The sequence below is a fragment of the Bos grunniens genome, chromosome 6, assembly GCF_055505025.1.
Source record: "Bos grunniens cultivar Pamir isolate PY7600 chromosome 6, Bosgru_T2T1.0, whole genome shotgun sequence".
In the NCBI taxonomy this organism is placed as follows: domain Eukaryota; kingdom Metazoa; phylum Chordata; class Mammalia; order Artiodactyla; family Bovidae; genus Bos; species Bos grunniens.
The window spans coordinates 18,243,794-18,268,804 of NC_141170.1; the positions used below are offsets into that span (position 1 = coordinate 18,243,794).

General features: G+C 40.9%; 1 protein-coding gene across 2 annotated transcripts in view; it reads right to left on the reverse strand.

Moving 5' to 3' along the window:
* CDS1 (CDP-diacylglycerol synthase 1) overlaps positions 1-25,011 on the reverse strand; it is a 79,979-nt gene that overhangs the window by 45,641 nt on the left and 9,327 nt on the right. The window contains exons 2-3 of one of the 2 annotated variants that reach the window (XM_086407538.1): positions 17,713-17,840; positions 3,158-3,254 (exon numbers count right to left, since the gene is read on the reverse strand). In XM_086407538.1, the coding sequence (XP_086263664.1) occupies positions 3,158-3,254; positions 17,713-17,840 (225 nt within the window). The remainder of the gene's footprint in view (positions 1-3,157; positions 3,255-17,712; positions 17,841-25,011) is intronic. The other variant, XM_086407539.1, reaches the window with a different exon arrangement.

The window sequence follows — 25,011 nt, forward strand, 5'->3', positions numbered from 1 at the left end:
AACCTCTTATATCTGTCACATGTTCCCATTTCCTTCTTAAACAAAATATGCTTTAGTAACTGCATCACTTAGAAAGTGTGATTCCAAGCTGTGACTACAACAATTAAAGCACTATAAATAGAAGGTTGAAGAGAAAAACCTCTTATTTTAAAGAATGCGAGTATGAGTTCCATCTTAAAATAGTAGCTATCATTTCCTAGATGTAAGTTTTTAATAAAACTCTCTTCAATTAGTCATTTTTGAATGCCGGTATTGTAAGACAAATGCAAGCTAGGTACAACGTGTACTTCTCAAAATATAAAGGACCTGGTTAGAGTTATTGGAGAAGGCAATGGCACCCCCCTCCAGTACTCTTGCCTGGAAAATCCCATGGATGGAGGAGCCTGGTAGGCTGCAGTCCATGGGGTCGCTAGGAGTCGGACATGAATGAGCGACTTCACTTTCACTTTTCACTTTTATGCATTGGAGAAGGCAATGGCACCCCCCTCCAGTACTCTTGCCTGGAGAATCCCAGGGATGGGAGAGCCTGGTGGGCTGCCATCTATGGGGTCGCACAGAGTGGGACACGACTGAAGCAACTTGGCAGCAGCAGCAGTTAGGGTTATAAAGGTAAATAAGACTTTAAAATACGGATAGTATTGATTGAGTACCAACAGTGTGTGTGTATGCATATATCTACCCATGTTTCCTTAACATACATAAGTACAAAGCATGTAGAAATGCATGTGTACATGTGTGTGCATGCATGTGCCGTAAATCTAAGAGCAATAACAGTGCAAACGTATTTTAACTAGATCTTTAATACTCTCTGATTAAACTCACCAAAGAAATAACCTGCAATACAATGGCATTTTCCTTTCATAGTAGAAAAACAAAAAAGCCCAAGTACTTTAAATGTGCTTATGACTCTCTCTTTAAAAAATCAGAATCCAAACATGCAAGGATGTTTTTAAAGGTTTTTTCAATGCTGTCATAAAAGAATGGTTAAGAATTGGTCTCTATCCACAAATTCTGGCCCTTGTTATCACACCAAATAGTTCAGCTTGGAGAATAATGTCATTTTGTCACTGGGAACCCACCAAACCAACTTGAGTCAGTGCCTCCAGGATACTGGTGGTTTATAATCTTTGATCAAAACTACCTTCGAAAGAGGACTAACAATCCAAATGATCCCTACAATTTTAAATGGCTCCCCACTGCTTTACAAAATAAATTCTGAACATCTTCACATAGTATCTCAAGGGCCTCCAGGATTTGATCCCTATTACATTTTCACATTCAAAGGCCCCAAGCTCCTGGTAAAGGTTTCACCTGCCCTTTCCTGACACACCCAGCCACTGGGACCTTTGCTCACAGTGCTCACTCCAGGCCGACAGGTCCTCAAGGTCTACTCAAAGATCCTTTCATCCCCAAAGCCTTATTGAGGCCATCTGCCTCAATGCCATCACCCCACCTCTCCTTCCCCTAGCTTGACCGCTCACCACACAGCACTGGGAAGCGCTCAGCACCCACTCAGTCCCTGAAATGTCATCCTGAGACCACTGGGAGTCCTCGGGGGTTCAGACTCAGAGGACTGGCAGCTGGGGCCCACCCCTCACGTCACACTTGAACAATGCTCACGCCTGCCTACCTGGCTCTCATACTCAGCACCCTCTAGCCTCACACTAAGCCGGTCCTTTCCATTATCCATCTTTCCTTTGTAAGAAAAAGCTGCAATGTCAGCAAATTAACACAACAGAGAAAGTAATTTTGCATTTTTTTTTAACCTGGATATGCAAAAAAAAGTACAAAATTAACAAGAGGATGAAAAGAAAAGTGAAAAGGCTTTATGGTCCTTTAAAGAGGTATTCTAAGTCACTTCAGAAGTCCATGGGATTTTTTTTTCCAACTGTGTCTGATTTCACTTCAAAACTTCTTTTATTTTCTTAACAAAAATAAAAGGACAATCATCATAATGCTCCTACAACTTTATCGCTGTGAATATGAGTAAACAGGGGAGGGGAAGGCAGGTAAACCTATTTTTCAGGGTGTCCAGGCAGCCAGAAAACAAAGAGGGAGGTAAGGTCATAAGAGGGACTAAATTAACTGAGATGTGTGCATGCATGCTTATTCGCTCAGTCATGTCTGACTCTTTGTAACCCCTTGGACTGTAGCCCGCCAGGCTCCTTTGTCCATGGAATTTTCCAGGCAAGAATAGTGCCATGGGTTGTTTCTGGAGATAGGAACTGAGATGGATGAAGACAAATAATAAAAAGAAGGGACATCATGCATAACCCTAGAACAGGCCCTCACTGTTCACTGCTAAACCAAGTTCAGCACCCGGGAAGTGATGAATTTGTTTAACAAAATGTGTTTCTCCTTCTTACTTCTACCACTTGGGACTTCAAATGTTTCATGCTTCTTTGGTGATCAAGGTTTTTATACACAAGGAAACCTTGGTTGTGACGATCCTTCCCCCAAGATCTCTGCTTCACCCCGTGACTCCTACTCAGCCTTCAATCACTGTGCTGCTGCTGAGAACTGGATAAAGTCCAGGAAGCCTACCAGCACCCCCTCTGCTCTCTTAGCTTCCTATTCTTTTGTCCAGATGCTCACCGCAGCCTGTGATGATATATCTGATCAATTCTTTAGTACGTAGACAGTAAGCTCCATGAGGGCAGACATAGGTGCTGTTTTCAGCCCCAATGCACCATTCCCTGGGATAGCCTGGCACAGTTTTCTTTTTGTTTTTTACTGTGCTTTCCCAATAAGATCACAGAGTTTATTTCACTCATTTACTATACTCTTTATTCATATGGCTACCTATACGTCTCTGCCATCAGTCTGAGTCTCTTGAAGTCAGGGATCTAGCTGATAGTCACATATGTTGAAGACGTGTGTGTATTTCTTTCTACTGAAAGCTTGGCACAGTTTCTGACACAAAGTTGTGTTATCTGTTGTATGTACTTGGTCTCTGTACATAGAGAACACACTGAATGGCCAATTTGCAAGTGGAAAAGATCAGTCAAGGTCATTTCATAAACCAGAATATGCCTCAAGGAACTACATTTGCTGTTACCAAGTCTTGAATCACCTTCTTCATGGCATACTCAAATTACTTCAATACTAATGCTGTAAAAGCAAGTGAGAAACACTTGTGCAAACACAAAACACTTACAAGAAGCATCAGCATAAAGGATCCCATATAGATGATCAGGAAAAACAACGAAATCATCGTCAGAGTAAGAATTCCACGAATCCACCAGTTTTTCCATCTACAAAGGAAATGTTTGTAAAGTTAGCATCAGTGTATTCGTAAATGTTTGCATGTTGTTTCACTACTAAATTGCCAGACTTAGCAGATTTCCCTTAACTACACTTTAGGAATCCCCATGCACCTACTTTGCCTCGTACAATAACAACGATTACCAACCAAGCAAACCAAGAGCAATTGCTCCGTCACTGAGAGCTAAAGGAAATGTGAAAATTATGTGTGCCAAAAGTGAAAACCAGCTCATGTTCCACATGAATGAGGATGGATCCTCTGAGGCTGGGAAGTGAGGTGGCCAACAAGGATGTCTACACATCCCACCTCAGGTCATTCAGATGGGAAGGAGGGGCCAGGTGACAGCCCACTCAAAGGAGGTCCCTCCTTCGGGGTGGTTGATATAAATGGTAATGATGTTACGGTGGGGTATAACAGAGAGCATGGCCTTCTAATGAGAAAAAGTAAAGAAAGGGCAACGCAGAACTGAAACTGGAGAGACTAGCAATTTCAGGAAAATGAGGAAGGTGCGGGGAGGTCAGGCATTGAGGACAAGGCCAACCGGAAGGTCACTTCTTTCAGCTCAACTTCTTTCAGCCTATTTTCCTGAGGGACAGAGCCTTCAGCAGTAGAGTATTCTTTTCTTCTTGGGCCTTTGCTGGTTCTTAGAGCAGAGCTCCCCTGAGCAAAAAACCTGGCTGGTCCCTGGTGGTTGAGTGTGACCTGACCTGCTTAACCCTCTGCTGTCAGTAAGGGCCTGGGAAGCCCATCTCCCCCAGCACAGGGGCATCACACACACCCCTAATGCACCTTACAAATAGCTGCACTCTTTCTGTGGCTATGTCATGAAAAACGTCAGCAGACACTGTATGAAACACCCCAAATTGTTCTAATAACACCTATAGAAGGAATATTCATTGGAAGGACCAACACTAAAAGCTGAACTTTTAATACTTGATGCGAAGAGCCAACTCATTGGAAAAGACCCCATTGCTGGGAAAGACTGAGGGCAGAAGGAGAAGAAGGCAATAAGGGATGAGATGGTTGGATAGCATCACTGACTCAATGGACTTGGGTAAACTCTGGGAGACAATGAAGGACAGGGAAGCCTGGTATGCTGCAGTCCATGGGGCTCCAAAGAGTCAGGCACGACTGAGCGACTGAACAACAACAATAACAACATACAAAGATATGCTTTCTGAATCTAAAATTCCTGCCCTCTGAGTTTATTCATTCTACATTCATTTTACACTCTACTCAATAATTTCTGACTTCTATTAATTGAAATTATAACATTTAAATTATATCACAGACATTTTGACCCAACATATGATAACACATAGGCACACCCTATTCTAAGTATTCTCCACTCTATAACAGAAATATTAGCTGATTCCATTCGTCAAACACTAATTACATTCCCTGTCTTCAGTCACTCTCCTATATAGTCTGGATACCCAGATCTACTCTTCTCTCAAAAATCCCTTTGATCACATCCTTTCTGCACACAAGACCTAAAATGCCAACATTAAATCCAAGCTCTTTTAAATGGTTTTCAAGGTTTTGCACAAGTTTGTCAAATTGTACTTACCCAACTTTATTTCCCTCTCCTGCTTAACTCTGCATGTAGACTCATACATTTTTCATGAGACTGAAAGCTTTGGGGCTGTGCTGAAAAGCTACAGCTGAAAGGTTCCATTTGGCTTTATAGAACAAACTCTTTGAGGATGAATGGATGGATTACGAAACTGAGCTAGGTCGCAGAGCTAGTCAGAGGTAAATAAAGGACCACAAGCCAGTCTGTGGGTAATAACCCTGTCTTGTTTGTATGAATCTCAGAAAGGTACTAAGCCTTCCTTCATAACTGATTCTCAAACTCAGAATCACTGAGAACATTTTTCAGACAAAGGACACTATCCAAGTGTCGGAAATCAGTCTTTGGTGGGAACTTCAAGGTCCATGTGCACCTCTAACACTAAAGGGCTGGCCTTGAACATCAGAGAACCAGAGATTTAAACAGAGACCTACTCTCTTTTATTATACTAACGCTACTCCTCCCAGAAAAATTCCCCAACAAGATCAAAGACTTACTTGCCTTATTGTAATTTAAATGACTCCTCAAACCTCCCAAGAAAACCTAATACAAAGTTAAGCACATAAAGCACAGATTTAAACATAATAATCCACTGATAAGGTAACCAAAAGTTACCTCTCAAGGGAGAAGCCCTTAACTCCAAACAGAGCTCTGATATGCAAAATGTATGTACCACTGTTACTAAAATCCAGAGGAAAGTCTAGTTCCAAACTCAAAATTCTTGACTTCCCTTACCATGCCACCATGATCACCTTAGAGGAAGCCTTAATTTTGAGTCCAAGTCATCACCTCACAGATTGTTTTAGATCAAGGAACTGAGAACCAATATAGGAGAGCTTCATTCAAGCTCTCCTGTCTCCAGGACCTCTGTGAGCTAGAAATGAAATTTCTAAGAAGTATTTAATTAAGCAGTGTTCTTTGCCTGGAAAATCCCATGGACAGAGGAGCCTAGAGGGCTACAGTCCATGGGGTCACAAAGCGTCGTACATGACTGAAGCAACTAAACAAAAGCAAGCAGTGTCCTTAAAAGCAATTGTCTAAAGCGATGACACATTTATTGCTCAAATCAGGCATGTGATGCACAATGTCTTACTGTAACTACAACTCTTTAGGGGTTTTTATCTCAAAAGTAATAAAACAACAAATTTTTTTTTTCCTTGTGGTACAAGCATCATGAGTTGTCAAAGACCGAGGCTGACAAAGGAGTTCATCTGAGCCAAGAATCAGAGCACAGAGGCACTCTTCGAGAACAAACAAGAACTTGATGGGCCATCTAGTAAAGGGTAGGGTTTTGGAGAAACCCCATCTACCAGCCTTAGGAGGAAGTGGACAGGAAGTGTGCAGGTTCCCAGGGAGAAGGAAGACGGTATGACAGAGTACAAGAGCGCCAGCAAGACTATGCCTGGGTATCTTCACGGTCTCTCAACCTTAACTAGTAACGTCTGGCCACATCATTCTCTGCCGTGAAGAGCTGTTCCATGGACTGTAGGATGGTGCTAGCAGTGCCCTCTCTCACTGTGACACCTAAAATGTCTCTGTGCATGGATGCTCAGTAGTGTCTGACTCTTTGTAACCCCATGGACTGTAGCCCTCTAGGCTCCTCTGTCCATGAGATTCTCCAGGCAAGAAATACTGGAGTGGGTTGCCATTTCCTCCTCCTGGGGATCTTCCTGACCCACAGTTCAAACCCTCGTCTCCTGCAGCTCCTGTATAGGTAGGTGGATTCTTTACCACTGAGCCATCTCAGCAGCCAGACATTGCCAAATGTTCACAGGTTGTGGGGGATGGTACAAAATCCAAGGCATCGCCCCTGGAAAGAACTACTAAGTTAGATTCATTGCTGAAGAAGCTCTTCACTCGAGGAGAAAGCCAGCCACTTCGCTGGCTAATGAATATTCCTTTCCGCAGATCCATGCAAAGGTCAAGAAACAGACTGGGACACCTGCCAAGGGACTGAAGACTTTTCAAGCTTCTTTTAGTATCAATGGCTAATGCTCTCTTTGGCATTATATATTAGAGTCTTAAAAATGAACATAAATCTTGTCCAAGGAATTTCACTTTAAAGATTTTATCTGGACTTTGAACAAGATGGCGGAGGAGTAGGTGGACGTGGAGTACATCTCTCTCCATAGATACACCAGGAATACACCTTCAGACACAGAAGTGCTTGAAGAACACCAGCTGAGAGCAGACAGGAGTCACTGACCACTCAGTACAATGAAAGAAGTAGGGGGAAAAAAGGAGAGTTAGTAGGATTGGACCTGCACTCAGCAAGTGGGGGAACTGAAGCAGGGGTCCGATCCCCACAACCAGAGGAGAAACAATTGAGGCTGAGAGTGAAGCAGCTGATCTGTGACAGCCCAAATGGAATGAGAATCACACAGACAATCCTTGTCACAGCCATAGGTACCCCAGACAGGGACGCGTGTTTCCCAGAAGGCATAGCAACTGGGAGCTGAAGCGTAGGGATTGTGGAGCAATCCCAGGGAGAGGTCTGCTGTTGACTGTGGGGAGTTGGCCTGAGGTGACATGAGGGAGGAGATTGTGGTGGGAAATGCCTCTGGAGGAAAATCAGGCAGCCATGAAGGCAAGTGGATACTCCTGAGTCATGCGTAGGGGTGGTGCCATCACCATGGCCTCTTTCTCCACATGCCTGCACTAGCAGCTGAACAACAGAGAGGCTCGCCCATCAAACACCCGACGTCCAAACAACAGAGAAGGACCCCACCAGGGGAGCCCTTTTAGTGCCTTATGCACGGAACACCAGAGTAGGACCCCAGTCAGCGGGGCCCCTTTATGTGCCTAACACACTGAGCAACAGAGGACCCCAGGCAGGGGAGCCCTCCAAGTGCCTGAATGGGCAGAGCAATGGAGAAGCATTAGCCAAAGAGGCCTTCTGATCGCCAGCCACCAGAGGCTAGAAAAAGATTCTGAGAGTCCCTTGGACTGCAAGGAGATCCAACAAGTCCATCCTACAGAAAATCAGTCCTGAATATTCATTGGAAGGACTGATGCTAAAGCTGAAACTCCAATACTCTGGCCACCTGATGCAAAGAACTGACTCATTGGAAAGGACCCTGATAGTTGGAAAGATTGAAGGCTGAAGGAGAAGGGGAGGACAGAGGATGAGATGGTTCGATGGCATCACCAACTCAATGGACATGAGTTTGAGTGAACTCCAGGAGTTGGCATTGGACAGGGAGGCCTGGCATGCTGCAGTCCATGGGGTTGCAAAGAGTTGGACACCACTGAGCAACTAGACTGAGGGTCATAGCTCCTGAGGCTGAGGCAATCCGTGTCCCTGCACACTTGGCACCACCAGGGTTCCCACGACCAAAACAGCTGCACCACCTTCACACTCACTCCTCACTGGGGCATAGCTGCCACAGGCTAGAAAAAGCCCTAATAGCACCATATCTCCTGTGATGATAGCCTCTGGCGCTCCTGCATAGCTGGTACTGCCAGGGTCCCCGTGATCCAAGCAACCATGCCACCTCCATGCATGACCCCACTGGGACAGAGCTGCCAGAGACTAGAAAAAGTCCTGCATCTGGGCACACGGGGTCACTTTGGTCATGGCCAACTCCTTGTGACCCTGTGGACTGTGGCCTGCCAGACTTCTCTGTCCGGGGGTTTTCCAGGCTGGAATACTGGAGTGGGTTGTCATATCCTTCTAGAGCACGATATTTCCTGCTGCTCTAGCCTCCGGCTCCCCTGAGTACCTGGTGTTGTCAGGGCCCCCATGACCCAAGCAGTTGCGCCACCCCCTACCTGGCCCTCACTGGGGCAGACCCAAGTCCTCCAGGGCAGCCTTAGGAGCAAACCCGTGTGAACAAGCCACATGCAGAGGTGGATATAAAACCACAACTGAAACCCAGGGGCAGGGTGACTAAAGAAGAGGACCCAAAACCTTCCCACCAGCTGTACAAGCTGCAGATTAAATCCACATGATCAACTAAGCTGACACTGTGGCTATGGAATACATGAAAGGACAATGAGAATTCTGACAAAAGACCATGCACTAGTTCTGACAACTGTGGACATCAGAGGCAAGAACACACAGGTGTAGAACCGGATTAGAGTATGAGCTGCTCCAGAAGCAGGTCCAGAGACCAGCAGTATTGGAGGGCATCCTAGGGAGGTGAGGTGAACTGGGACTCCCATCGAGGGAACGGACACTGATGGCAGAGACTCAAGAAAAACACTTGAACATTTATTCTTTTTATATTTTGACTTGTCCTGTAGTTGCTTCTGGATTTTTTTTCTTTTCCTTTTTTTCCCTCTGTTGTTGCAGTTGTCAATTTAAGTAGTAGTATTCAATCTTTTTAAGCTTTTGAGAATTTTTTAAAGCACATTTTTTTATTTTTGTTATATACTTCAGCCTCTGTGTTGGCCTTTTATGGTTCTGTGGAGTTTTCCTTATTTTTTTTCTTTCTCTTTTTTAATTTTAATTTTTAAAAATTTATTATTATTTTTTCTACATTTATTCCTTTTTTTCCTACTATTCTTTTCCTGTTTCAGTTAGTCTTTAATACATATAAATCTTTATCTACCTTATCTATCTTTATCTATCTTAAACTTTGCATTTCTATTAGTTCTTTCTTCTCTTTCTTTTCTGTTTCTCACCATATTTGTTAGCTTTGTTTTCATTGCTTTAAAAATTCCCCAGTTAGCATCTTTCTTTAGTTTTATTTTCCAGTTTGTGCTTTAGTTACTTATGTTCTTAACTGGTGGATATCACTTTTGATTTCCTTTGTTCACCAGGTCAATCTATTGTACTTTTTTTTTTTTTTTTGGACTGTTTTGGTTTTGCTTATGGGTGTATATGTATGTGTGTAAATTCCATTATTTTAGTTATTATTTGCCTGATTTTATAATTGCCATTTGTCTGGGGTGTGCCTTCTGTTTCTCATTTTTGTGTATTTGTTTTAATCCCATCTAATGCAATAACAAACCACCTATGGTATCTCCATTTCCAGCCAGAGATCAGGCCCTGAGCCTATGGAGCCAGAGTGCTAACTCCAAGACCCTAGACTACCAGAGATTCCTAACCCTAGAGAGTACCAAATAGCCAGAACTACCCAGCAAGGATCTCATTCAAAATTGATGGAGAAATCAAAAGCTTTACAGAAAAGCAAAAGTTAAGAGAATTTAGTACCAACAAATAAGCTTTACAACAGATGTTAAAGGGACTTAGTCAGGAAATACAAGAGAAGAAAAAGATCTAAAAAAAAATAAACCCCAATCAAGACAATGGCAATAGGAACATATATATCAATAATTACTTTAAATGTAAATGAATTAAATGTTACAACCAAAAGACACAGACTGGCTGAATGGATACAAAAACCCATATACATGCTGTCTACAAGAAACCTACTTCAGACCTAAAGACACATATAGACTGAAAGTGAGATGCTGGAAAAAGATATTCCACGCAAATGGAAATCAAAAGAAAGCTGGAGTAGCAATCCTCTTATCAGACGGAATCAACCTTAAAATAAAGACTACTATAAGAGACATGGAAGGACACTACATAATGATCAAGGGATCGATCCAAGAGGAAGACAACCAACAGTAACACAATAGTACTAGGAGATTTTAACACCCCACTTACACCAATGCACAGATCATCAAAACAGAAAGTTAATAAGAAAGTACAAGCTTTAAAATGACACATTAGATCAGGTGAATCTCACTGATATCTTCAGGGCATTCCATCCAAATGCAGAATACACTTTCTTCTCAAGTGCATATGGAACATTCTCCAGGACAGACCATATCTTGGGTCACAAATCAAACCTCAATAAATGTAAGAAAATTGAAATAATACCAAGCCTCTTTTCTTACCACAATGCTATGAGACTAGATATCAATTATAAGGGAAAAAAACTGTAAAAATACAAACACATGGAAATTAAACAATACGTTTCTAAATAATGAACAGGTTACTGAAGAAATCAAAAGGGAAATAAAAAAATTCCTAGAAACAAATGACAATGAAAACACACAAACTCAAAACCCATAGTTTGCAGCAAAAGCAGCTGTAAGAGGGAAGTCTAAAGTAACACAATCCTACCTCAAGAAACAAGAAAAACATCAAATAGATAACCTAACTTTACACCTAAAACAACTGGAAAAAGAACAACAACAACAAAATCCCAAAGTTAGCAGAAGGAAAGAAATTATCATAAAGATCAGAGCAGAAATAAATGAAAGAAACAATGGTAAAGATTAATAAAACTAAAAGCTGGTTCTTTGAGAAGGTAAACAAAATAGACAAATTCTTAGCCAGACTCATCAAAAAAAAAAAAAAAAGAATCAAACCTACAAAATTAGGAGTGAAAAAGCAGAGGTTACAACAGACAATGCAGAAATACAAAGGACTATAAGAGACTACCATGAGCAACTAAATGGCAATTACATGGAAACCTGAAAGCAGTGGACAGATTCTTAGAAAATTTCAATTTTCCAAGACTAAACCAGGAAGAAACAGAAATTATGAACAACCCAGTTATAAGCACTGAAATCGAAACTGTGATTAAAAAATCTCCCAAAAAACAAAAGCCCAGGGGCTTCACAGGAGAATTCTGCCAAACATTTAGAGAAGAGCTAATGATTATCCTTCCAAAACTCTTTCCAAAAATTTCAGAGAAAGGAACACTTCCAAATACATTCTACAAGTTCCCATCACCCTGATACCCAAACCAGACAATGATAACACACACAAAAAAGAAAATTACAGGCCAGTATCACTGATGACTGGCATCACTGACTTGATAGACATGAGTTTGAGCAAGCTCTGATGGACAGGGAAGCCTGGCGTGCTGCAGTCCGAGGGGTCACAAAGAGTTGGACACAACTGAGTGAATGAACTAAACTGACTGATCACTGATGAATATAGATGCAAAAATCCTCAACAAAATTCTAGCAAACAGAATTCAACACATTAAAAGCTTATACACCATGATCAAGTTGGGTTATTCCAGGGATTCAAGAGCTCTTTAATATATGCAAATCAATCAATGTGATGCATCATATTAACAAACTGAAAGATAAAGACCATATGATAATCTCAATAAATGCAGAAAAAGCCTTTGACAAAATTCAGCAACCATTTATGATTTTAAAAAAAACTCTTCAAAAAATGGGCATAGTAGGAACCTACTTCAACATAGTAAAGGTCATATATGATAAGCCCATACCAAACATTATTTTCAATGGTGAAAAACTGAAAGCATTCCCTGCATTCCCTCTAAGATCAGGAATAAGAAAAGGGTTCCCACTCTCAGCACTATTATTCAACATAGTTTTGAAGTCCTGCTGCTGCTGCCACGTCAGTCATGTCCGACTCTGTGTGACCCCATAGACAGCAACCAGGCTCCCCCATCCCTGGGATTCTCCAGGCAAGAATACTGGAGTGGGTTGCCATTTCCTTCTCCAATGCATGAAAGAGAAAAGTGAAAGTGAAGTTGCTCAGTCATGTCTAACTCCTCGTGACCCCATGAACTGTAGCCCACCAGTCTCCCCCATCCATGGGATTTTCCAGGCAAGAGTACTGGAGTGGGTTGCCATTGCTTCTCCTTGGAAGTCCTAGGTACAGCAATCAGAGAAGAAAAAGGAATAAAGGAACTCAGATCAGAAAAAAAGTAAAATTCTCACCGTTTGCAGATGACATGATAATAAACATAGAAAACCCTAAAGATACTATCAGAAAATTACTAGAGCTAATCAGTGAATTTAGCAAAGTCTCAGGAAACTAGGCCATGCTGTGTGGGGCCACCCAAGACGGAGGGGTCATGGTGGAGAGGTCTGACAGAATGCTGGAGAAGGGAATGGCAAACCACTTCAGTATTCTTGCCTTGAGAATTACATGAACAGTATGAAAAGGCAAAAAGATAGGACACTGAAAGATGAACTCCCCAGGTTGGTTGGTGCCCAATATGAAACTGGAGATTAGTGGAGATACAACTTAAGAAAGAATGAAGGGATGGAGCCAAGCAAAAAAAACACCCAACCTAGACAGCATGTTAAAAAGCAGAGACATACTTTGCTGACAAAGGTCTGTCTAGTCAAAGCTATGGTTTTTCCAGTGGTCATGTATGGATGTGAGAGTTGGACTGTGAAGAAGGCTGAGCGTCGAAGAATTGATGCTTTTGAACTGTGGTGTTGGAGAAGGCTCTTGAGAGTCCCTTGGACTGCAAGGAGATCCAACCAGTCCATCCTAAAGGAGATCAGTCCTGGGTGTTCATTGGAAGGTCTGATGTTGAAGCTGAAACTCCAATACTTTGGCCACCTGATGCAAAGAGCTGACTCATTTGAAAAGAGTCTGATGCTGGGAAAGATTGAGGGCAGGAGGAGAAGGGGATGACAGAGGATGAGATGGTTAGATGGCATCATTGACTCAATGGACATGAGTTTGGGTGGGCTCTGGGAGTTGGTGTTGGACAGGGAGGCCTGGTGTGCTGCAGCTCATGGGGTCGCAAAGAGTCAGACACGACTGAGTGACTGAACTGAACTGAACAGGATACAGAATCAATACACAGAAAGCACTTGCATTCCTATATAATAACAATGAAAAATCAGAAAGAAAAATTAAGGACTCAATCCCATTCACTTTTGCAACAAAAAGAATAAAATATCTAGGAACAAACCTACCTAAGGAGACAAAAGAACTGTATGTATAAAATTATAAGACACTGATGAAAGAAATCAAAGATGACATAAACAGATGGAGAAACATTCCATGTTCCTGGTTAGGAGGAAGCAATATTGTGAAAGTGACTATTCTACCAAATGCAAACTACAGATTCAGTGTGATCCCTATCAAATTACCAATTGCATTTTTCACAGAAATAGAAAAAAATTTTCACAATTCATATGGAAACACAAAAGACCCCAAATAGCCAAAACAGTCTTGAGAAACAAGAATGGATCTGGAGGAATTAACCTTCCTGACTTCAGACTATACTACAAAGCCACAGTCATCAAGACAGTATGGTACTGGCACAACAACAGAAATATAGACCAATGGAACAAGATAGAGAGCCCGGAGATAAACCTGTGCACCTATGGGTACCTGATTTTTACAAAAGAAGCAAGAATATACAATGGGGCAAAGACAGCCTCTTCAATAAATGGTGCTGGGAAAACTGGACAGTTATATGCAAAAGAATGAAACTGGAACACCTTCTAATGCCACACACAAAGATAAACAAAATGGATTAAAGACCTAAGTGGAAGACCAGAAACTATAAAACTCTCAGAGGAAAACACAGGCAGAACACTCGATGGCATAAATCAAAGCAAGATCCTCTGTGACCCACCTCCTAGAGTAATGGAAATAAAAACAAAAGTAAACAAGTGAGGCCTAATTACACTTAAAAGCTTCTGCACAGCAAAGGAAACTATAAACACGGTGAAAAGACAGCCCTCAGAATGGGAGAAAATGATAGCAAATGAAACAACTGACAAAGGATTAATCCCCAAACTATACAAGCAGCTCATATAACTCAATACCAAAAAACAAACAACCCAATCAAAAAGTGGGAAAAAGACCTAAACAGACATTTCTCTAAAGAGGACATACAGATGCCTAACATGAAAAGAAGCTCAACATCTAGATCTAGCGAAATGCAAATCAAAACTACAGTGAGATACCAACCAACTCACACCAGTCAGAATGGCCATCATAAAAAAGTTTACAAATAATAAATGCCGGAAAGGGTATGGAGAAAAGGGAACCTTCTGTTGGTGGGAATATAAATTGATACAGTCACTATGGAAGATGGTATGGAAATGAATCGCCAGTCCAGTTTCGATGCAGGAAACAGGAAGCTTGGGGCTGGTGTACTGGGATGACCCAGAGGGATCATATGGGGAGGGAGGTGGGAGGGGGTTCAGGATGAGGAACACGTGTACATCCGTGGCAGATGCATGTTGATGTATGGCAAAACCAATACAATATTGTAAAGTAAAATAATAATAATAATAATATTAAAAAATAAATAAAAAAATTTTTAAAAATCACCATATGACCCAGCAATCCCACTGCTAGTTACATATCCTGAAGAAACCAAAACTGAAAAAGACACATGTACCCCAATATTCATTGCAGCAGTATTTACAATAGCCAGAACATGGAAGCAACCTAGATGTCCTTCGACAGATAAACGGATGAATCTGTGGTGCATATACACAATGAAATATTACTCAGCCATAAAAAGGAACACCTCTGAGTCAGTTCTAATGAGGCAGATGAACCAAGAGCCTATTATACAGAGTGAAGTCAGTCAGAAAGAGAAAGATAAATATTGTATACTAACAGAGATATATGGAATCTAGAAAGATGGTACCTATGAATTTATTTGCAGGACAGCAATGGAGAAATAGACATAGAGAACAGACTAATGGACATGGGGTCGGGGGGGAGAAGGAGAGGGTACGTATGGAGAGCGTAACATGGAAACTTACATTACCATATATAGATAGCCAATGGGAATTTGCTGTATGGCTCAGGGAACTCAAACAGGGGCTCTGTAACAACCTAGAGGGGTCGGATGGGGGAGAGGTTCAGGAGGGAGGCAACATGTGTATGCCTATGGCTGATTCGTGTTGGTATTTGTCGGAAAACAACAAAATTTCTATAAGGCAATTATCCTTCAATTAAAAATAAATAAATAAAATTTTAAAAATTTATCTGAAGAAAATAATTATGGATGCTAAATAAAAGTTAGCTACCAAATATACATTTAAAGCAGAGTTGGTTTTAATTGTGAAAATTTAGAAATTGGCTAACTGTCTAGCAACATCTGTTTAGTTAAGTAAATTGAACCATAGCTGTACAAGGAATATATCATGCAGCCATCCAAGTATTTACGTATATTTAAGGATGTTGTTCCTAATACCAGGGAATGAAAATGAAAATAGCAAGGCAGAAAGGAGTACAATGCTGCTTTTCCATTACACACACAGGCACACACAGGCACACACTGCAAAAAAAAGTTTCAAAGATAAACAGTATTTTCATCAGTAATGTCTCAGTTGGAGGGTTACAGGGTTTTTTTCTGCAATCCAGGTTTATTTCCTATGCAATTAGTAGTTTACTCCTTTGCATCTGCAACTTCTAAATCTTTGCAAGGCAGACTATTTGGGATATTAAATAAAGAGAGGCTAAAATGTGTAAAACATAGATTTTAAAACATTCATTTAATTTTTACAGAGAAGTTTCTTGAGAAGATTCAAAGTAGTTATTTATTATCTGCTGTTCATTTTTTTTTAAGTGAAATCTTTCATAAATAGAGTGCAATGCTCTGCTTCAGAATGTGGCTCTATCACTTAGCCAGGTCATTTGCTACATGACCCTGGATATGACACATATCTGTGCTTCAGTTTCTCCATTTATACAACAGGTATAATATAACCATACCTGTGTTATAGGGTTGATGTGATAATAAATTAGTCAACACAAGTAAAGTGCTTGAGAAGTACCCAGCACATATACATGGTCAATAAATACCAGCTACTATTACCTGCTATTGTTGCTTTATGCCAGGAAAAAAAAATAGTAAGGAAAATCTTGTTATGCATGACACACAGGAATCCAGCATTATTCTTATATAACATCAACACAGAAAAAAGTCCAGATCCAAAATAGACCAGGTGAGATTTTAAAGCAAAGGTACGTCTGTGAACTAGGTCATGAAAACAACTGGGAACAAGAAATATTAAAATAATAATCATACTTTTAATAAGGGAGAGCAACATTTTTTTATGTTGGCTAAAAAACATGAAAACTTTGTCTTGAACCGGTTTATTCTAATATGGCTATCCTCTAGGAAATTAAAAATCAGAAAAGCTCATATTTTATTTACTAGATATGACCGCTGCTGCTGCTAAGTCACTTCAGTCGTGTCTGACTCTGTGCGACCCCAGAGACAGCAGCCCACCAGGCTCCTCCGTCCCTGGGATTCTCCAGGCAAGAACACTGGAGTGGGTTGCCATTTAATCAGTGTTTTTCAAACTTCAAGTTATGACCCATGGGTAGTAAAAATCAATTTAGTAATTCAGCATTTTTTGGTCCAAGAACCTAGAACAGTTATCAAAAATAAGAGAAATCAGAGTGCATCACACACAGTTATGGCAAGAATTGCTTCATAACATTTTTCCAGCAGTTAAAATATAATTTGTGTCTCTCTTGGGGCATGGTGGAAAACAGACCTCTTATTCTGTGTCACAGTATTAAGAAATTGAAGAAAGAGTGTTCTGTACCAATATTTAAGATTTTATATGTTCATCTGCGTAACAGATTACACTTATTTTGCCCTTATAAATTTTATAATTCATATTACAATGGAGGGCAATATAAAATTAGGTTATTAGACATTTAAAGGTATAACAGAAATACAAAATGGTAAAGTGTTGTGAAGTCTGGACAATGATTTTAAATTCCATTAGAAGGAAAAAAATTACCTATTTCTGGCATTTGAAAACACAGGACAGAGGATACAGAATTTTCTTTATTTGATGTCCCAGAATCAGAAAAGGCAACTTGATGTGATAAATGGGTCACTGGCTTCAGAAACCCGGCAGACAGGGGCAGAAATGCCAGGTCCACAACTTATTAGCTTTATAACATTCACCAGCTAACCTCTCAGACTTGGTTTTCTGAAACTTAAGACTTTAAAGATTAATGAAAGGATGTATATCAAGCCTCCAACACTGTGCTCATGTATGGTGAAAAATGTAAAAGTCTTCTCTCATAACTCTAAAACTCACAAAAAGTGAAATTTCTTAGACCAGTGTAAGAAATGGTCCAGGATAACCTCACAGCTTATCTTGTTCACCCCTCAGATTGACCTTCAACCAATCGTACCTTGAAGACAAACCAGACAGAGCTTTCTTGAGGATCTCGGGGGTTCTATCTAGGGATGGTGGAATTTCTGGAATATCAGAATCTGTTCTGGAATCCAAGTCTCCATATCTGTCATCAATATCTGTTTCCTAAAATTAAAGAAAAAAGAAAATCACTTTGCAAAATAAAAGGGAAAAAAGTGCATGCTTGCCAATACATCTATTTATTGCTCAGAGTACCAACTCTCATTTCCATAACTTAAAAAAAAAAAAAACTATTAACTTATTTTGAATATGCAAGCACTGTTGGACATCCTAGTTAGTAAAGTTCCTGCTAAAGTCTATCAACATAAAGGATTAATTTCAACAAAAAACACAAAAAGAAATTTCTGTATTATCTAAATCAGAAGTGTACCACAGAATCAAATATTCATTGTTTCTCTGCTTAACAGAAAATAGAGTGTTTGTGTTAATGTAGATTCTGATCAATGGTACATGAGTGAGTGAGTGAAGTCGCTCAGTCGTGTCCGACTCTCTGCAAGCCCGTGGACTGTAGCCTACCAGGCTCTTCTGTCCATGTACAATGGTACATAGTCTCTTTTTTATTTGATTACAATCAAAGCATCTCCAACAGGAGTAATATCTCACACTGGCACGGCATTTTACATAGATACATAGATAGTGAAGCTGAATCTGACCTCTGTACCCCAACACTGAATTAAATCTCTGAGACTTCTGGGTGAAGTTAAAAAAGAATAGCTTTATTGCTTTGCCGGGCAAAGGCAGCCACAGCAGGCTAATGCCCTCAAAATCGTGTGTCCCAACTTGGAGAGAGTAGTGAGAAGTTTTATAGTTATGGGGTGTGATCAACTTGTGGACACTCTTGCGACTGGCTGGTGGTAAGCAGGGTCAGCCTCATCAGCCTTCAGGTTCCAATCGGTCTGGGGTCTGTGTGCTTGCGGGCACCGACCCTCATTAATCATTAACTTCTCCCACCTGGTGGGGGTTTCAGTATCTGCACAACAGCTCAAAGATACTGCCATGGGTATCCCTTACTGGGAATCAGGACCTTGCCCAAAGGCCACACTATTGTTTCTTTTGACTGTTTCTCCCTTGTCTTGCATCCCCTCCCTTTCCTAATTAACAACTGCTTGAATCTGGCTGTTGGAACTCAGTGAAGATCAGGGAGGCTGAATGAAGGCTATTTCCTGTAATCAGATGAATGGGGCACGCACAAAGGCTCTGTGCCCAGGAGTCCTAGAGGGCCCTGCTAGGTATCAATAGATAGACAGATATAAATATGTAGATATACAGATACACACACACACACACACATATATATAAATAAAGATATATTCATATAAAAAGAGATCAAATCAGTCAATCTTGGGATTCCTTTAGAGGAAATCAACCCTGAATATTCATTGGAAGGACTGATGCTAAAGCTGAAGCTTCAATACTGAAAAGACCCTGATGCTGGGAAAGATTGAAGGTGGGAGGAGAAGGGGATGACAGAGGATGAGATGGTTGGATGGCATCACCAACTCAATGAACATGAGTTGGCACAAACTCCAGGAGATGATGAAGGACAGGGAAGCCTGGCATGCTGCAGTCCATGTGGTTGCAAAGAGTGGGATGCAACTTAGCAACTGAACGACAATATACATATAATTATTCTAAACACTCAAGCTTCCATCATTTTATTAGATCCTCAAGAGAGAATCCTGGCCACGATGGTGGAGTACAAAATCCTGGAGCCCACCTCCTCTCATGGGCATACCAAGTTTACAACTATTATCAGAACAGCTACTGATGAGAAAGCATGATAGAATCTACCAGAAAAGATCTTCTACAACTAAAGATAAAAGGAAAAAATCCACAAGGAGGTGGAAAGGAGGGGCAGTGGGGTGGTACAGTCAAGATCCATACTATAGAAAAAGCAGTTTTAAGAGGAAAGGTTATAGTGAAGCAAGCCTACCTCAGTCTCCTAAAACAAGGAAATAAAAGCAAAAATAAACAAATGAGATCTAAGGAGACTTAAAAGCTTTTGCACAGCAATGAAAACCATCAACAAAACAAAAAGACAACCTACTGAATGAGAGAAAATATTTGCAAATGTTATGACTAATAAGGAATTAATATCCAAAACATATAAACAGCTCATACAACTCGATATCAAAAAAAACCCAACAACTCAATCCAAAAATGGGTAGAAGACCTATATACACATTTTTCCAAAGAAGACATAAAAATGGCCAATAGGCACATGAAAAGGTGCTCAAGATTACTAATTATCATAGAAATGAAAATCAAAACCACAATAATATATCATGTCACATCTGTCAGAATGACTATCACCAAAAAGACCACAAATAACAAATGTTGGCAATGATATGGAGAAAAGGGAACACTGTACACTGTTGGTGGGAATGCAAATTTGTATAAGCACTGTGAACCAGTATGGAGGTTCCTGAAAGAACTAAAAATAGAACTCCATCAACAGATGAATGGACAAAGAAGATGTGGTATCGGGGCTTTCCTGTTGGCTCAGTGGTGAAAAGTCCACCTGCCCATGCAGAAGACACGGGTTTGATCCCTGATATGGGAGGATCCCACATGCCGTGGACCAGCTAAGCCTGTGCACCACAGCCATTGAACCTGGGCTCTAGAACCCGGGAACTGCAACTACTGAAGTTTGTGTGCCTAGAGCCCATGCTCTGCAACAAGAAAAGTCACTATAGTGAGAAGTCTGTACACCACAACTAGAGAAAAGCCCATGCAGCAACAAAGACCCACACAGCCTAAAATAAATAAATAAAACTATAAAAAAGATGTGGTGCATACACACACACACACTGGAATGCTACTCAGACATAAAGAAGAATAAATTTTGCCATCTGCAACAACATGGATGACCTGGAGGGTATTATGCCTAGTGAAATCAGTTCAGTTCAGTTCAGTTCAGTCACTCAGTCACATCCGACTCTTTGCGACCCCATGAACCACAGCACACCAGGCCTCCCTGTCCATCACCAACTCCCAGAGTTTACCCAAACCCATGTCCAATGAGTCAGTGATGCCATTCAACCATCTCATCCTCTGTCGTCCCCTTCTCCTCTTGTCCCCAACCCCTCCCAGCATCAGAGTCTTTTCCAATGAGTCAACTCTTCGTATGAGGTGGCCAAAGTATTGGAGTTTCAGCTTCAACATCAGTCCTTCCAATGAACACCCAGGACTGATCTCCTTTAGGATGGACTGGTTGGATCTCCTTGCAGTCCAAGGGACTCTCAACACCACAGTTCAAAAGCATCAATTCTTTGGCGCTCAGCTTTCTTTATAGTCCAACTCTCACATCCATACATGACCACTGGTAGCAATCTTCATTAAAGAGTGCTACACACATAAATGCTTTGGGAGAGTGGTTTACAAAGGGGGAAACTGGGGGGAAAGCGGCTGAAATGGGTGAGAAGGAAGAGGATATTCACAGCGGGTTAATACAAGCAGGAGGAACACTGAGCAGAATGTTGGGCCAGAAGTTGATCCTAAGAATGAAAGTATATAGGGAGATTCTAAATGTTTAGGAAATCTCCAACCAAACTCAGCCCTCATTAGCACCAAAGCTGTGGCAAATTTCATCACCCTTTCCAACTGTTTCTTTACCCATAAAAACTGGAAACATTAAAAAAAAAAACCCAAAACTGGAAATATTTAATGCCAAGGACTCGGGTCAGTCAGTGAAATAGTAAGCTATTATTATTATTCATACTATCAAATTGAATTCCTCATTAAGTGGCTTACCAAATAAAATGGGTACCAAATAAAATGCCTTGGGTAGCATTATCAATAATCATAAAGGAATAATAAGCTTTTGATTACTAACTATAAATCTTTTATCAAATAATTACAAAATTAAATGTGACATTATACCAAAAATGACAAAGCAAATGCCGTGTTCCCACTGTAACCCTGAGAGTCAGTTGGCCTCAGAGCAGATTAAACAAATAGCTGTTGACTAGTAAACCACCAGGCAGGACATCTTCTGCAAACTTCAGGAACCTGCTGTTAGCCTGATGTGCCAGCAGGTTTTCAACATCTGAAACAATGTGGATCAAGATATTTGAAAAAAAAAAAAAAATCCCAGAAAGTCCCAACAAGGAAAACTTGAATTTGCGGCATACTCACAACTGTGTTTGGGCTTCCCTGGTATCTCAGTTGGTAAAGAATTTGCCTGCAATGTAGGAGACCCAGGTTTGATCCCTGAGAGGGGAAGATCCCCTGGAGAAGGGAATGGCAACTCACTCCAGTGTTCTTGCCTGGGAAGTCAAGGCAAGACTTATTTCTTTGCTCTGCTACTCTTTTTTTCTCTGTCAATAACCCAGAGTGTTGGAAGCGTGGTGTGAGTGGTCATGGAGATGGTGACTAATGGCTCCATAAGGCATATCACCAGGTTGCAGAAAGAGTACCACACTAGGAATTGGGAGTTTCAAGTACACTCGTCACTCAGTACCTGGTGGGGATGGGGGCTGGAGGGTGGGGATTAGTTTCAGGACCTTCTAAGATACAAAAATCAGAGAAGGTACAGTATTTGTATACAATCTATATACATCCTTTCATACACTTTACATCATCTCTAGATTATAAAACCTAATACAATGTAAACAGTTTTAAGTACAATGTAAACAATTGTGTGTGTGCTTAGTTACTCAATTGTATCCGACTCTTTGCGACCCATTGGACTGTAGCCTGCCAGGCTCCTCTGTCCATGGGATTTTCCAGGCAAGAACACTGGAGTAGGTCGCCATTTCCTTCTCCAGGGGATCTTCCCAACCTAGGGATCGAACCCACATCTCCTGTATTGGCAGGCGGATTCTTTATCCACTGAGCCATCGGGAAGCATCTTGCCAACAGTTATGGTTTGGCTGCTCAGTCGTGTCCGACTCTTTGTGACCCCATGGACTGTAGCCCACCAGGCTCCTCTGTCCAGGGGACTTCCCCGGCATGAACACCGGAGTGGGTTGCCATTTCCTTCTCCAGGGGATCTTCCCCTCTCAGGGATGGAACCTGGGTCTCCTACATTGCAGGCAGATTCTTTACCAACTGAGACAGCAGGGAAGCCCAAACACAGTTGTGAGTATGCCGCAAATTCAAGTTTTCTTTGTTGGGACTTTCTGGGATTTTTTTTTTTTCAAATATCTTGATCCACAGTTGGTTGAATCCACGGCCTCACAACCCACAGATACGAGGGCTGACTGTCCTAATTCCACCCCTACTCTTAACTAGCAAGGACAAAAGGCAAAACACTTGACCCTAAAGAAACTCAGCCTCTGGTTTCCTTAAAAAATAAAAGTATTGCACTTTCCAACAAACTGCCTCAGAGTCCACTTGGTAATAAAAGTGATGTGCCCCAAACCTCTGCAGTAGTTCATAAGCTTTGTGAGAAGAGGAAATATTACTGGCTTCACTTTTGACTCCCTAGAGGTTGGCAGAGGACCCTGCACAGCGGCTGGCACTTACTATGTAAATATGTGTTGAATGAACTGAGTCTGTAAACTTATGCTAACATTTAAGATTAAAATAGTTCTCAACCATTCTTGCTAGGTGAATAATTTTGGCCATTTCACCCTCCTTGGGACCACCTTTTAGCATTCGTGAAATGAGGGCTTCTGACTATGAAGGGCTATGGGCTATTCTTTTGCAAATATAAAAAGAAAATGAAAGTATTTCTGGTAAATGATGAATGGAAGTTGAAATAAAGTTTCTTTATTACCCTGAAAATCTCCTTCCTACAGTGAAACGAACTTCAAAAGTACTTACAAATGTCGATTTATTTATACTTCATATTACCTTATAGGTAAGTAAATAATCACATCCTTCTTGTAAGTGAAAAAATCTAGGCTCACAAAGATTGAGTAGAGTGCTCCAAGTTTACTCAGCTCGAAGCAATGTAGCCAGGAGGCAGAAAGAAAATTTAAATGACAATTTTTCCACAAACTGATCTGCAGATCCAGTGTAATCCCAGTCATCTCAATTGGCTTTTATTTTGTGTGGAAATAAACAGACTCTAAAATTTATATGAAAATGCAAAAGGACCTTAAGAAGAGCCAGAACCACCTGCAGATAAAAACAAAACTGAAAGACTTACACTGTTTTCAAAAGTTATTATAAACTTTTGAAACTGTAACTGTGATATTGGCACAAAAACTGATCAATGGAATAGAAGAAAGGGTCTAGAAATTAATCCACACTTACATGGCCAATTGACTTCAACAAAGTTGAAAGGTAATTCAATGTACAATGCTGGAATAATTAGATAATTATATAAAAGGAAGGAAGGAAGGTAAAACTTTGATCCATACTTCACACTACTTACAAAAATTAATTCAAAATAGATCAGACATTTACATAAAGCTATACAATTCAACAAACTCTTTGGGACCTGAGGTTAGGCAAAGACTTAAATATGACAACAAAAAAGTAGGATTCATAAAAGAAAAACTGATAAATAAAACCACTTCAAAATTAAAATGTTCTGCTTTTCAAAAGACACTGTTAAGAGAAAGAGAAAACAGCTATAGACTGGGAAAAGATATTTGCAGGAGAGTATGTGTGCTCAGTCATGTCCAACTCTTTGCAACCCCATGGACTGTAGCCCAAGAGGCTCCTCTGTCCATGGAATTTTCCAGGCAAGAATACTGGAATGGGTTTCCATTTCCTACTCCAGAGGATCTTCCTAACCCAGGGATCGAACCCGTGTCTCCTGTGTCTCCTGCATTGCATTGGCAGGCAGATTCTTTACCACTAGCACCACCTGGGAAGACCTGATATTTGCAAATCACATGTCAAATAAGGGTCTTGCATTCAGAATATATCAAGAATTCCCAACATTCAATGAGAAAACAATTGATGTAGTCAAAATACACGGGCAAAGCTTTATTTGCCCAGACATGTCACTGAAGGCAATAATACACTGATGGTGAATTGGCACATGAAGAAACGCTCAACATCTTAGTTATCAGGGAGTTAAATGAAAGTCCCTCAGTTACGTCTGACTCTTTGTGACCTATGGACTATATAGTCCATGGAATTCTCCAGGCCAGAATCTGGAGGGGGTAGCCTTTCCCTTCTCCAGGAGATTTTCCCAACCCAGGGATCGAAACCAGGTCTCCCGTATCACAGGCAGATTCTTACCAGCTGAGCCACAAGGGAAGCCCAAGAATACTGGTGTGAGTAGCCTATCCCCTCTCCAGTGGATCTTCCCAACGCAGGAATTGAACCAGGGTCTCCTGCATTGCAGGTGGATTCTTTACCAACTGAGCTATCA